The sequence below is a fragment of the Nerophis lumbriciformis genome, linkage group LG15, assembly GCF_033978685.3.
Source record: "Nerophis lumbriciformis linkage group LG15, RoL_Nlum_v2.1, whole genome shotgun sequence".
Classification (NCBI taxonomy): Eukaryota; Metazoa; Chordata; class Actinopteri; order Syngnathiformes; family Syngnathidae; genus Nerophis; species Nerophis lumbriciformis.
Genome location: NC_084562.2, coordinates 7840169 through 7854429, shown reverse-complemented (window position 1 = coordinate 7854429; position 14261 = coordinate 7840169). Strand labels below are relative to the sequence as shown.

Genomic DNA, 14261 nt, shown 5'->3' with positions numbered 1-14261 from the left:
CGTGCAGTGATTTCTCCAGATTCTCTGATCCCTTTGATGATATTACGGACCGTAGATGGTGAAATCCCTAAATTCCTTTCAATAACTGGTTGAGAAAGGTTTTTCTTAAACTGTTCAACAATTTGCTCACGCATTTGTTGACAAAGTGGTGACCCTCGCCCCATCCTTGTTTGTGAATGACTGAGCATTTCATGGAATCTACTTTTATACCCAATCATGGCACACACCTGTTCCCAATTTGCCTGTTCACCTGTAGGATGTTCCGGACAGCGTGGCGCAGTGGAAGAGTGGCCGTGCGCGACCCGAGGGTCCCTGGTTCAATCCCCACCTAGTACCAACCTCGTCATGTCCGTTGTGTCCTGAGCAAGACACTTCACCCTTGCTCCTGATGGGTGCTGGTTAGCGCCTTGCATGGCAGCTCCCTCCATCAGTGTGTGAATGTGTGTGTGAATGGGTAAATGGGTAAATGTGGAAGTAGTGTCAAAGCGCTTTGAGTACCTTGAAGGTAGAAAAGCGCTATACAAGTACAACCCATTTATCATTTATTTATTTATAAATAAGTGTTTGATGGGCATTCCTCAACTTTATCAGTATTTATTGCCACCTTTCCCAACTTCTTTGTCACGTGTTGCTGGCATCAAATTCTAAAGTTAATGATTATTTGCAAAAAAAAAAATGTTTATCAGTTTGAACATCAAATATGTTGTCTTTGTAGCATATTCAAATGAATATGGGTTGAACATGATTTGCAAATCATTGTATTCCGTTTATATTTACATCTAACACAATTTCCCAACTCATATGGAAACGGGATTTGTAATTTAAATATGCGGACATGTGGAGTGCTGGCGTATGGGTGGAGCGGAGTGCATGTATAATAGGTTCTCAGTGTAACGTGCTTTGATTCACAAGAAAAAAGCACTATATGAATTAAAACCATTATTCATTATTAATATTGGGTGCCGTGATCTTTCTGCCAGCAAACCGCAATTTAAAAAAATATATGTAATTGCTAACATGTTAAAAGTGCAATTTCAATGTTGATTTTGTGCATTTATTAGTAAAAAAGTGTATTGTAAGCAGATCCCTAAAATACTCATTGAGGCTGTATTGTTGGTTTGGGCCGATTACTCGATTAATTGGACAAACTAATAGATAACTCGATTACTAAAAAAATTGATAGCTGCTGCTTTAGTAAACTGAATCAAAAATAGAATTGGAATAGCAAAAAATTTTATTAAATCCCATCCCTAATCAAGATCCCGTTAGACCAGAGGTATGCAACCTTGTTTGCACCAGGAGGCATCGTTATCACAGACCGGCCTTCCACGGATGGCAGATAAATACAGCAAAAATAAGTATTCAAAATAAATCTCACCATAATGTTGAATTAGTGGGAGCCCTGGGCTTGTTTCTTTGCGATGACATTGCCCCCGGCAAGTCAATGATTAATACAATATACCAATAACCTACCGTGGACTGCAGATGTTATTTAGCATTTGGCTACAATCTATAGCATTTACATTGTATATGTTCATTAATGTGCATTGTCACATTTAACAAAGATATGCAATAAAACCTCGATTTACAAACTTATTTGGTTCTTCAACGTGTTTCGTAAACCAGAAAGGAGTTTTATTATACATCTGTGAACAAGCTTATTGGTGTGTTCTAGAGGGACAGGCGAAAGATAGGTCGAAGAAAATGCGGTCGTTTAGAAATGATTTAATGCTTTTGTGCGGCCCGGTAGCAAATGCGTCACGGACTACTGCGTTAGATTTTATTCTCATTGTATGATTTTAGTCAGTGTTTTTTATTTTAATATCAATACATGCAACTGGCACAGCCGCCCTTTAAAAATGTGATGAGAGGATTCCGCTGTGTTTTTGGGTGGGGGGTTTGCCTCCCTTTGATGAAAAGTATGCTAAATCCCTCAGTGGGCTACAGTTGAGTAATGAACTGCTTAATCGTCCAACTGGAGATAAAATACACAGACACGTTAAAGCTGCTTACAACATATCGGCCTTTTTAAAACCATGCTATCAGTGATGCATTTACATGTTGATTTGTTATAATAATTTAGGTCACTTAAAGTCTTTAGTTTCCCTTTGTTGGAAAGGAAAAACTTGAACCCATAGAAAAGACTGCTTGGTGTTAAACGTTGAGTTTAATTGAGAGAATATTTGCTAATTATGTTTTATTCATGGTGCTTGTAGTAGTAGTAGTAGCTACAGCAGCATCCAGTAACAAGTAATCCTAAAAGCCATCATATGTTTGAACACTGGCATGTTTATATGACTACTATTTAGATCTAATTGACAGTATGGTGTTAGCCTTACAAATGTTCATGCAAATGAAGTTGCAGTAAGTGTGCACAGCTAAATATAGCCCCCAGGCACATGTGTGACAGACTTTTTTTAAATTTCTAGTTTTCACATGAGAAGTAACGTACAACACGAGTTTCCACAACAGGACTTGAGAGCTGAGCAATTCAAAACAAGTGTGGCTTCTATTTCATTAGAAACCTCTATTTCCTTCCTGGAATCAAAGTTAAAACTGTTTTTTTTGTTTTTAAAAATAGATTTTGTAGTTTGAAATGAGACATACTTGTTTACATTCACTGTGAATGTTGCACTATATTCAAAAACATTACCAAGGAATTTTCTCATGACTAAGTCTGAAGAAAAATACACACTGGCATGTTTCACCATCTCTAGCGTCAAACAGGGCTACTGATGCCTTGGTAAATGATCAAATCTATTTTTTGGCAATGAACTTCACAGTTCACACTTTTGATAGCTGTAGCCATGTTGCTGTTGGGTATGCATCTCTGTTAAAGGGTAACTGCACTTTTTTGGGAATTTTGCATATTATTCACAATACACACAGTCATGTTCAAAGGTTTACATACCCTTGTAAAGAACATAATGTCATGGCTGTCTTGAGCTTCCAATAATTTATGCAACTTTTATTTTTTTATGATAGAGTGATTGGAACACATACTTGTTTGTCACAAAAAACATTCATGGGGTGTGGTTCTTTTATGAATTTATTATGGGTCTACTGAAAATGTGACCAAATCTGTTGGGTCAAAAGTACACATACAGCAATGTTAATATTTGGTTACATGTCCCTTGGCATGTTTCACTGCAATAAGGCGCTTTTGGTAGCCATCCACAAGCTTCTGGCGAGCTTTTGGTTGAATTTTTGACCACTCCTCTTGACAAAATTGGTGCAGTTCAGCTAAATTTGCTGGCTTTCTGACATTGACTTGTTTCACCTTTTCATCTGACCACAGAACTTTCCTCCAGAAGGTCTTATCTTTGTCCATGTGATGTCAGATGAAACAAAAATTTAGCTGTTTGGCCACAATACCCAGCAATATGTTTGGAGGAGAAAAGGTGAGGCCTTTAATCCCAGGAACACCATCCCTACCGTCAAGGATGGTGGTGGTTGTATTATGCTCTGGGTCTGTTTTGCTGCCAATGGAACTGGTGCTTTACAGAAAGTAAATGGGATAATGAAAAATTAGGATTACCTCCAAATCCTTCAGGACAACCTAAAATCATCAGCCCGGAGGTTGGGTCTTGGGCACAGTTGGGTGTTCCAACAGGACAATGACCCCAAACACACGTCAAAAGTGGTAAAGGAAAGTCCCAAAGTCCTGACTTAAACGTGTGGACAATGCTGAAGAAACAAGTCCCATGTCAGAAAACCAACAAATTTAGCTGATCTGCGCCAATTTTGTCAAGAGGAGTGGTCAAAAATTCAACCAGAAGCTTGTGGATGGCTACCAAAAGTGCCATATTGCAGTGAAACTTGCCAAAGGGACATGTAACCAAATATTAACATTGCTGTATGTATACGTTTGACCCAGCAGAGTTGGTCACATTTTCAGTAGACCCATAATAAATTCATAAGAGAACCAAATTTCATGAATGTTTTTTGTGCTCCAATCACTCCATCATTAAAAAAATAAGAGTTGTAGAAATTATTGGAAACTCAAGACAGCCATGACATTATGTTATTTACAAGTGTATGTAAACTTTTGACCACGACTGTATGTGACACAAGAACATGTATGTCTTGCTCTTTTTTTGTGCATGTCAATAAACAACAACTAGAGGAGGCTAACAAGGTAGGTACCGTATTTTCCGCACTATAAGGCGCACCGGATTATTAGCCGCACCTTCTATGAATTACATATTTCATAATTTTGTCCACCAATAAGCCGCCCCGGACTATAAGCCGCGCCTACGCTGCGCTAAAGTGAATGTCAAAAAAACGCTGCGCTAAAGTGAATGTCAAAAAAACAGTCAGATAGTTCAGTCAAACTTTAATAATATATTGAAAACCAGCGTTCTAACAACTCTGTCCCAAAATGTACGCAAATGTGCAATCACAAACATAGTAAAATTCAAAATGGTGTAGAGCAATAAATAGCAACATAATGTTGCTCGAACGTTAATGTCACAACACACAAAATAAACATAGCGCTCACCTTCTGAAGTTATTCTTCATTCGTAAATCCTTCGAATTCTTCGTCTTCGGTGTCCGAATTGAAAAGTTGCGCAAGCGTGGGATCCAAAAATGGCCGGCTCCGCCTCGTCGAAGTCATCGGATTCAGTGTCGCTGTTGTTGTGCAGCAGTTCTGTGAATCCTGCCTTCCGGAAAGCTCGGACCACAGTTGTGACCGAAACTATCTGCCCAGGCATTTACGATCCACTGGCAGATGTTGGCGTATGTCGACCGGCGCTATCTGCCCGTCTTAGTGAAGGTGTGTTCGCCTTCGGAGCTGTGTGAAAAAAGCCACCCGGCCTCTTCGCGTAAACTTCCCTTAACCACTCGCTCATCTTTTCTTCATCCATCCATCCCTTCGAGTTAGCTTTTATGATGACGCCGGCTGGAAAGGTCTCTTTTGGCAAGGTCTTCCTTTTGAATATCACCATGGGTGGAAGTTAGCATGGCAAGCTAGAACCACAGTGAAGGATGACTTCTCATTCCCTGTGGTGCGAATATTCACCGTACGTGCTCCCGTTCCACAGTGCAGTTCACAGGAATATCAGTTGCTGAGAAATACGGTAGTAATCCGTGTGCGGATGGAGAGATTGCGTCTTTTTATGAACCGGATCGCTTAGTAGGAGCCATTTTGTGGTCTTTACAGATGTAAACAGGAAATGAAACGTACGGTGATATCCGCGCGTTTTTTCTTCTTCTTCCGGGGGCAGGTAGAAGAAGAAGCGCTTCCTGTTCTATGGGGGCGGGTGCTTTCCTTGGCGGTTGCTTGCGTAGAAGAAGAAGCGCTTCCTGTTCTACCGGGAAAAAAGATGGCGGCTGTTTACCGAAGTTGCGAGACCGAAACTTTATGAAAATGAATCGTAATAAAGCGCACCGGGTTATAAGGCGCACTGTCAGCTTTTGAGAAAAATTGTGGTTTTTAGGTGCGCCTTATAGTGCGGAAAATACGGTAATTGGAAGTTGATCTATTCCCCCGCTAAAAAACTATAAAAAAAACATCCACAAACCACCAACAACATTGTCTACACATGCTGAAAGTTTATACCGTATCTAATGTAGTTACAAGTACATTTATGATAACATAATATTCACCATATTTTGGTTATTTTACGCATTGCCGGTATTCTGTCCGTGACTGCTACCCATTGATGTTTTGCTACCCAACGCGACTGAGCATGCGCATGACGCAAATATTTCAAATATTTGTCTCGGACAAAATACTGATAGAAAGCAGCAGCCTTGTATGCCTCGTGTACAAGTAGTGATTTAAAATTATGTTTCTTTCCTTGTATTTTCTGACCACCATGCATATAGACAATTAAAGGGGAACATTATCACAATTTCAGAATGGTTAAAACCATTAAAAATCTGTTCCCAGTGGCTTATTATATTTTTCGAAGTTTTTTTCAAAATTTTACCCATCACGCAATATCCCTAAAAAAAGCTTCAAAGTGCCTGATTTTAACCATCGTTATATACACCCGTCCATTTTCCTGTGACGTCACATAGTGAAGCCAACACAAACAAACATGGCGGAAAGAACAGCAAGCTATAGCGACATTAGCTCGGATTCAGACTCGGATTCTAGCAGTTTAAGCGATTCAACAGATTACGAATGTATTGAAACGGATGGTTGTAGTGTGGAGGCAGGTAGCGAAAACGAAATTGAAGAAGAAACTGAAGCTATTGAGCCATATCGGTTTGAACCGTATGCAAGCAAAACCGACAAACGACACGACAGCCAGCGACACGGGAGAAAGCGAGGACGAATTCGGCGATCGCCTTCTAACCAACGATTGGTATGTGTTTGTTTGGCATTAAAGGAAACTAACAACTATGAACTAGGTTTACAGCATATGAAATACATTTGGCAACAACATGCACTTTGAGAGTGCAGACAGCCCAATTTTCATCAATTAATATATTCTGTAGACATACCCTCATCCGCTCTCTTTTCCTGAAAGCTGATCTGTCCAGTTTTGGAGTTGATGTCAGTAGGCCAGGGAAGCTAGGGTCGATAGGGGGTTTAGCTCGCTCGTCTGTGGGAACAAACTGCCGCCATTGCTTGCCGTGCTACCGAGGTCCTTTGTCCCTGAATTGCTCACACACTCCGGCAGATTCAATGGGGGTCTGGCGGCAGATTTCTTTGACTTTATCGTTGGAAATGCATCTGCTTTGAGTGTTGCAGGATATCCACACATTCTTGCCATCTCTGTCGTAGCATAGCTTTCGTCTGTAAAGTGTGCGGAACAAACGTCCAATTTCTTGCCACTTTCGCATCTTTGGGCCACTGGTGCAACTTGAATCCGTCCCTGTTCGTGTTGTTACACCCTCCGACAACACACCGACGAGGCATAATGTCTCCAAGGTACGGAAAACAGTCGAAAAAACGGAAAATAACAGAGCTGATTTGACTCTGTGTTTGAGAAAATGGCGGATTGCTTCCCGATGTGACACCACGTTGTGACGTCATTGCTCCGAGAGCGAATATTAGAAAGGCGTTTAATTCGCCAAAATTCACCCATTTAGAGTTCGGAAATCGGTTAAAAAAATATATGGTCTTTTTTCTGCAACATCAAGGTATATATTGACGCTTACATAGGTCTGGTGATAATGTTCCCCTTTAAAGCGTGAGAACGTTCACGTTGTATATTAACGGACAATAATCATGTAGACAATTACTGTACAGTGTGACAAAGTTCACATTGATGCAAACAACAGTATGGCTTCCATTTTCGTTTTAATCACCGTTTTACACTACTTGTAGCTGTTTCAAGGAAGCAGCGAAATTTGACAGAACATTGGAACTTTTTTGGGGGTGCATTGATTTCACAGATTGCATCCCAACATTTGCTATTTCCCTCAACATTAACAACTAATACTAATCATAGTAGACTTCATGAGAGCAAACAACAACTAGTGTGGGACAAATGATGATCCAGAACGTTATATTTTTGAGCCTATATATATGCTACAAGTTTTAGACACTGTGATAAGCAGATCCGGCTATAATGAAACACTTAAGCACCATGTAGCAATATTTCGAAGTGCTAAACAATAAATAAAATCTTCTTACATAATAAAACAATCATCTATTGTACAATGTCCGCTCTGATGGGAGATGGGACGTTTATCTTTCAGCACAAGACTTGTGTTGCTCATTTAGAAAATCATCGTAATCCTCACTCCTCAGGTAAAAAATGCTGGTAGAAAAAGAGTATATTGCCCATCTTCCTTGTGATGTCTTCGGTTTTAAGTTAAATTTCAAAGTTGACCAACTTCTCGGCATATGGTCTCAACCTTCAACAATACGAACAAATGCGAGGCTCAATAATTCTGATTGTCAAACATGTCTGTCACTCAAATGTCAGAGATGGCAGAGGAAAAAAAAAGAAAAACTTGCGGTTATTTATCGCACTGATTAAAACCTCGAAGTCGATTCGATGTTGACTAATCATGCAGCCCTACCTGTTATAAAAAAACACAAATGTCTACTGCACAGGACACTGGTTTTCAGGAGGTTTAAAGTCAATATTCCAGACAGTCCAAACTATCCAAAAATTGCCAGATTTGTTTGGTGCTAATAACCATCTTAACTAATACTGGAGTATTATGCTATGTGTATTTATGGCCCATGTACAGTTCCTATGTCTGAGAAATATAGGTGTTTTATTGTGGCATTTATTTCTAGTTCTCGTTCTAAACATTAATTGGGGTGATCTTTAGCTGACTGATGCGGAGGTATTGAATCAAACTCCGGTTATAAGGATTTTTTCCTTCTCCCTCCTGTTATCCGAGGACCTGGTTCTCTTACATTTCTGTTGGCAGTAATTATTGTGTAGGAAGGAAGCTTGTAATTTATTGCTGGCTTAGAGAATCACATCGAACATAAAGCCATGGCTGCAGATTGATTTGTCAGACTTGCTCTGTTCACTGGTCTACCTACTTTATTTTAAGACATCAGCCCAATTGATTTAGAGTGCTTGCTGATCAAATTCAAAAGTGCTTCAGCAAATCTCTTTTGATATAGACCTCCAATAACATGACCAAAATATTTTTAGAAAGAAATGAGTCATGGCTCGGGCAAAAACAACAACTTGTCTTTCACCTTATTTTGCTGTACTGTTCATGTCAGTGTCATCTCTAACATAGTCCTCCTCATTCTCAAATCTAAAGAAATGTAGTTTCAAATAATGTGAATCGTGATTTTCTTGCTTCGGATTGAGGTCCCAATTATTTTTTCATGGGCTCACACCATGATCAGGACCATGTGTTTACATTTTGAATATATCACACTTTTTTATATTATTAGCATTATTAGTATTAGACTCGTTAAAAAAAATACATTTGTCGTTGTCTTCTTACCGGGAGCTCCTTAAAATCGTAAACATACAGGAGACTTTCTTAATAGAAAGGCCGAAAAGACTCCATCAAGTCAAAAACATGGCACACTCACTATCTTTGAATCTCAGTAGAACTAAAATATTGCTATTTGGTAAAAGTAGAAAGGAAAGTCAAACAAAAATACCAATAGACGGAATAGATATTGAAAGGGGAAACATTTAATAATAGATGATAAAATGAACTGGGAAAAGTAGCAAGAAACATGTCAATAATGAATAAGGCAAAATATGTTCCAGATCAAAAATCACTCTTTATTCTCCACTGCTCTCTCGTTTTACCATATCTGAGTTCAGGTGTAGTAATATGGGGAAACAACTACAGATGTGAGCTTCATTCACTAACGATGTTACAAAAAAGATCAGTTAGAATAATATATAATGTTGGATATAGAGAATATACCAACTTTTTATTTATTGAATCAAACCTATTGAAATGTAATGATTTGGTGCATTTGCAAACAGCTAAAATTATGTACAAAGCAAACTATAACCTGCTACACAAGCATTCTTCTCAACAAAAGAGTAAAAATAAAACATTAGAGGAAAATCTATTTTGAAACATTTGTATGCACATACAACACTTAAAACCTTTTACATATGTGTTTAAAATTATGGAATTAATTAAGCAAGTAAATCAAACAAAGTGCCAATATGATTCAGCTTAAGAAACTGTTTAAATTACAAGTGTTCACAAAGAAGAACAGTTATCATTAACATCTTAAACCTTAAATATTATGTATTTTAATATTTGTTTACTTACTTATGATTTATTTATTTATTCACTGTTCTGTTACAAACAGAGAACAAGACAATCGGATAAAATTGATGTGATATGAAAAGGGGTAGGATTAATTAAGCTTTGCTTCTTCCTACTCCTTTTCGGACGTGCTGTAATGAAACAACTGGAAATATGTGATGCATTACATTATATCGTATGCATGTTCAAAATAAACTGAAACTGAACTGAACACTCACTCTACAGTACATTTATGTGTATAATAACGACAAGACCTAAAAAAAAAAAGTAAATGCATTAATTGAATGCAATCACTCTTCCTGGCTTGTTGGTGGTGTTTGCCGTCATCGTATAATAAATGATAAATGGGTTGTACTTGTATAGATAGCGCTTTTCTACCTTCAAGGTACTCAAAGCGCTTTGACACTACTTCCACATTTACCCATTCACACACTGTATAGACCCATGGCATTAAAGCCAGCTCGCCCAGGCCAGGAGGCTCAATAGCCCTTGAGGACAATAACAATTATTTTGTGATGCCGTTTTTAAGTAACATTTTAAAACTCGTCATTTGGAAATGAGATTGCAGGTTAGTGTGATTTAAAATCGTTGTTTATTTGTTGATTTAATTTTTCAGTCCTAAAACAAAGTTTATTTTATCATATACAGTTTCCCTCAGTTGTTAGTCCTTTAGCCATATGAAAAGATGGACTCAAAAAAAACAAAATACATATGTGTTTTTGTATAATTGTTTAGAACATGTTTTTGTTTTGTTTCGCTTTTAGGTCAGCTGTGACCATGCGTTGCCTGGCTGCCCGTGTCAACTATAAGACCCTCATTGTCATCTGCGCCCTTTTCACACTCCTCACTGTCTTGCTGTGGAATCGCTGCTCCACTAACACCTCCTTACGTTTCCTGCCTCGGGCTGCTTTGGTGGCACCCAGTCCCAAAGGTGGTGATGCGAGCAGTCAACAACACCCTCCACAACCTCCAGAACCCCCACCGATTGTTAGTGGGAGCAAGTATGAGGACATCGACTGCCTGATTAATGATGAATCCACAGTCAAAGGCCGACGTGAGGGTGGAGAGATCTACATGCCTTTCAGTTGGATAGAAAAGTACTTTGAGGTGTATGGAAAAGTAGTGCAGTATGATGGCTATGATCGCTTCGAGTTTCAGCATAGTTACTCGAAGGTGTACGCTCAACGGGAGCCCTATCATCCCAATGGTGTCTTCATGTCATTTGAGGGTTACAATGTGGAGGTCCGGGATCGAGTCAAGTGCATAAGTGGAGTGGAAGGTAAGATCTTCTTTTGCGCACTTTCATTGACATGTGTTATTGCAAAACTGTGTATGACTTCAATTTGTATTACAGTTGGACTTTCGTTTTCATAAGCCCTACTTTTTGTATTTGTTTTTGGTTTAGATTCATCGCGTTTGCCCCGGTTTTCGTATGTTGTCTTGGTTATCGTACGGCCAAACATTGGACCTAATTACGGATGTACAGTAACAATAAACGGTAATATTGATAACCACGGTAAATCTTCCCACGGTTAGTATTACCGTTTTAAATTAAAATGGTCAAAAAAACATGACCGATAACTGCACTTTGATCAATTCATTGACTGAATGGTGCCAGCTCGCTAGCTTAAATGCTAACATGAAAACAAGAGACATTAACTACCCATCGAGAATGAACATACCCCAATCTAAACTTACATAAACACTTTGCTGTCTGAGCAACTAAGCTATTCAAATGTGCACATTGAACCTACAATCTGTGCTCCCTTAGTACAGAATAATCGTTCTATACTCGGGTGTAGAGGATCGCAGGTGTTTTTATGGTGTGTTCGCTGAACAAAGTAGGACGCCACAGCGCCCGCCAGAAATGATAATAGATTTTATTTGTTACACACTTTTCATTTGAATGCATCTTAAAGTCCTACAGTACAAACCAATATTTAAACAATACAAGTTTAGCCATTAAGACAGATAAAATACTAACACTAAAACATTACTAGTGAAGCATAAACAACACAAAACATTATAGTTATTAAATAAATAAAACTTTGAAAACGTTTTCAGTGTATGTATTTTTGAGCACATTGGGTTGTACATTCAACAATACTGCAATGATAATGATAACCATGATAATTTTGGTCACGATAACTATAACATCAGAAACTGGTCTCTTCATAATAATTTGTGTCATTCTATGGAATTTAGTGCCTAAACTATGTGTTGGTGACTCAGTCCGCACTTTTTCTATTGAGTATGACTGCAAATAAAGCCACTTAGGTGCCCAAAGAAAGATGTGAATGCCAGCACTTTGATAGAGTAGAGTAGGTGGAAAAAAACTATTGAATAAAAAAAATAAAAAAAAGCTCATAGCACACAATTTGTTTTCTGCATGTATTTTTTTCAGAATATTAATCTTAACTGGGTTTGCAATTTTTTTTTATTTTGGCCTGAAAATTTAAATTTTTTGTTTGTTTTTTTGGTCTTCATCTGAACTTTCGGAACGGATTACTCATTAAAACCAAGGTACCACTGTATTCAATTTATAAGACTAACATGTTGTTTTATATCATTGATGTCCTATGACAAGGCTCTCAGTCTGCTTTATGGCTATTTTCTCCAGTTATGTTCTGTCAACATCTTGTACCTAAACAACAAATTGAAACTTGTTTCAAAATGTTGTTTACAAAATGTCAATCTTTTGGCCCACTCAAGTGTCCATCAAACATGTCTTTTAAATGCCATTCATTTGAATTCAAAATAGCACATAGTTGCAGTGAAAGACGAGCCAAATTTTCTGCAACCTTGGGCAAATACCGTAATTACAATTCATGCAGAAAACAAAATGAATAATGTACACAAGGTAACATTTGGTGGTTATACATACATATTAGGCCAGTGATTCTTAAACTGTGGTACTATAATCACTAGTGCATGGGTCAGCAACTCAAAATGTTGAAAGAGCCATATTGGACCAAAAATTTAAAAAAAATCTGTCTGGAGCCCCAAAAACTAAAAACCTTATAAGCAGTGTTGGGTTAGTTACTGAAAACCAGTAACTAATTACAGTTACTAGTTATTTTATTTCAAAAGTAACTCAGTTACTAACTCAGTTACTTACACCAAAAAGTAATGCGTTACTGTGAAAAGTAACTAGTTACTTTTTTTTTTTTTTTTTTTTTTTTTAAAGCTCCCTGCTCCCTGCCCTTTTAGCCTTTATTTCAGTACTGTTATTGCACTGGAGAATAATACAATCTGTTGATCAACTTGACATGCATTTGCATCACTGAACTCTGCTAAGCAATGTGGTCTACATACAACACACAAAGACAAAGATATGTTTCAAAGGGCCATTTTATTTCAGGCCAGAACAAATTGACAAAACTATTTTAAATAGCTGCAACATAACATACATAAGTAACAAACAGCATAATAACAACATAGCTGTAAATCTGGTTTCACCTAAGGAAGGCATACGTGACATACACAAAGCCTAACCAGGCAGATTTTAATTGCATTTTTGGGCAGTAGATGGGATCTTTGATCTAAGACACAACTTACATTTAACTAAAATGTTCTTTTATTTGTGCTCGGCAAAAGAAAAAAGTGAGAATATCTCCATGTTAAGACACTCGACTGCAGCTCCGTTGTTAGTAAACACAGACACGCCCCCCCCCTCCCCTCCCCCCCCTCCCCACACCCACACCCAGACACACACAGAGCTCGCCTCCGGCTTGTGACAGAGGAAGAATCAGAAGGACGACACTGCAGCGCTCCAATAAAACACACTCAGATCTTCTGTTTCTAGCCGATACTGCGTTATTTTTTATAAAAAATAACGTAAAATAACGCAGTAACGCATCATGTAGTAACGCTAACTGAGTTGCTGAATATAAAAAATAACGCGTTAGATTATTAGTTACCGCCGAAACTAACGGTGTTACAGTAACGTTACAGTAACGTTACTTTGTAACGTGTTAGTCCCAACACTCCTTATAAGTGTGGCAACATATGATGTAAGTGTCTATATTTGCTATAATAGCCTACAATCAAAATGAGTGTGTCGCTGACACAATACATTGTTGACAGAAATGTTGAAATGTAATTCATATTCTACACATTTTTACACCATTTGAAAACATTGGTAAAAAGGAGGCTTCTAGGAGTGTGAGATAACTCCTGGAAATTACTATCTTAGAATGGCCAAAGGTCCGGTCAATATGTGTGTCCAAGTTAAAGGAAACGGCAGGCTGTCTTCTTATAATGGATTTATTACAATCTTTGCAAGCTTGGTAATGTTTGATGTGGTCTATAACGGCACACAACTATCAGAAATTGAGCCAATATAAGATAATATGTCATGAGACATGCAAATATCAATCAATCAATCAAAGTTTACTCATATAGACCTGAATCACAAATGTCTCAAAGGGCTGCACAAGCCACAACGACATCCTCTGCTCAGATCCCACATCAGGGCAAGAAAAAACTCAACCTGATGGGAACAATGGGAAACCCTGGAAGGGACCGCAGATATCAGGACACCCCCTTGGATGACCAGTGCAAAGGATGCCTACTGGATACAG

At 38.2% G+C, this 14261-nt stretch overlaps 1 protein-coding gene across 1 annotated transcript in view; it reads left to right on the top strand.

Annotated features, from left to right (window-relative positions):
* The window catches only part of glceb (glucuronic acid epimerase b), a 76659-nt gene that overhangs the window by 28182 nt on the left and 34216 nt on the right, over window positions 1-14261 (top strand). Inside the window, exon 3 of the mRNA XM_061974902.2 lies at window positions 10443-10957. Within this exon, the coding sequence (XP_061830886.2) occupies window positions 10456-10957 (502 nt within the window). The 5' untranslated portion in view covers window positions 10443-10455. The remainder of the gene's footprint in view (window positions 1-10442; window positions 10958-14261) is intronic.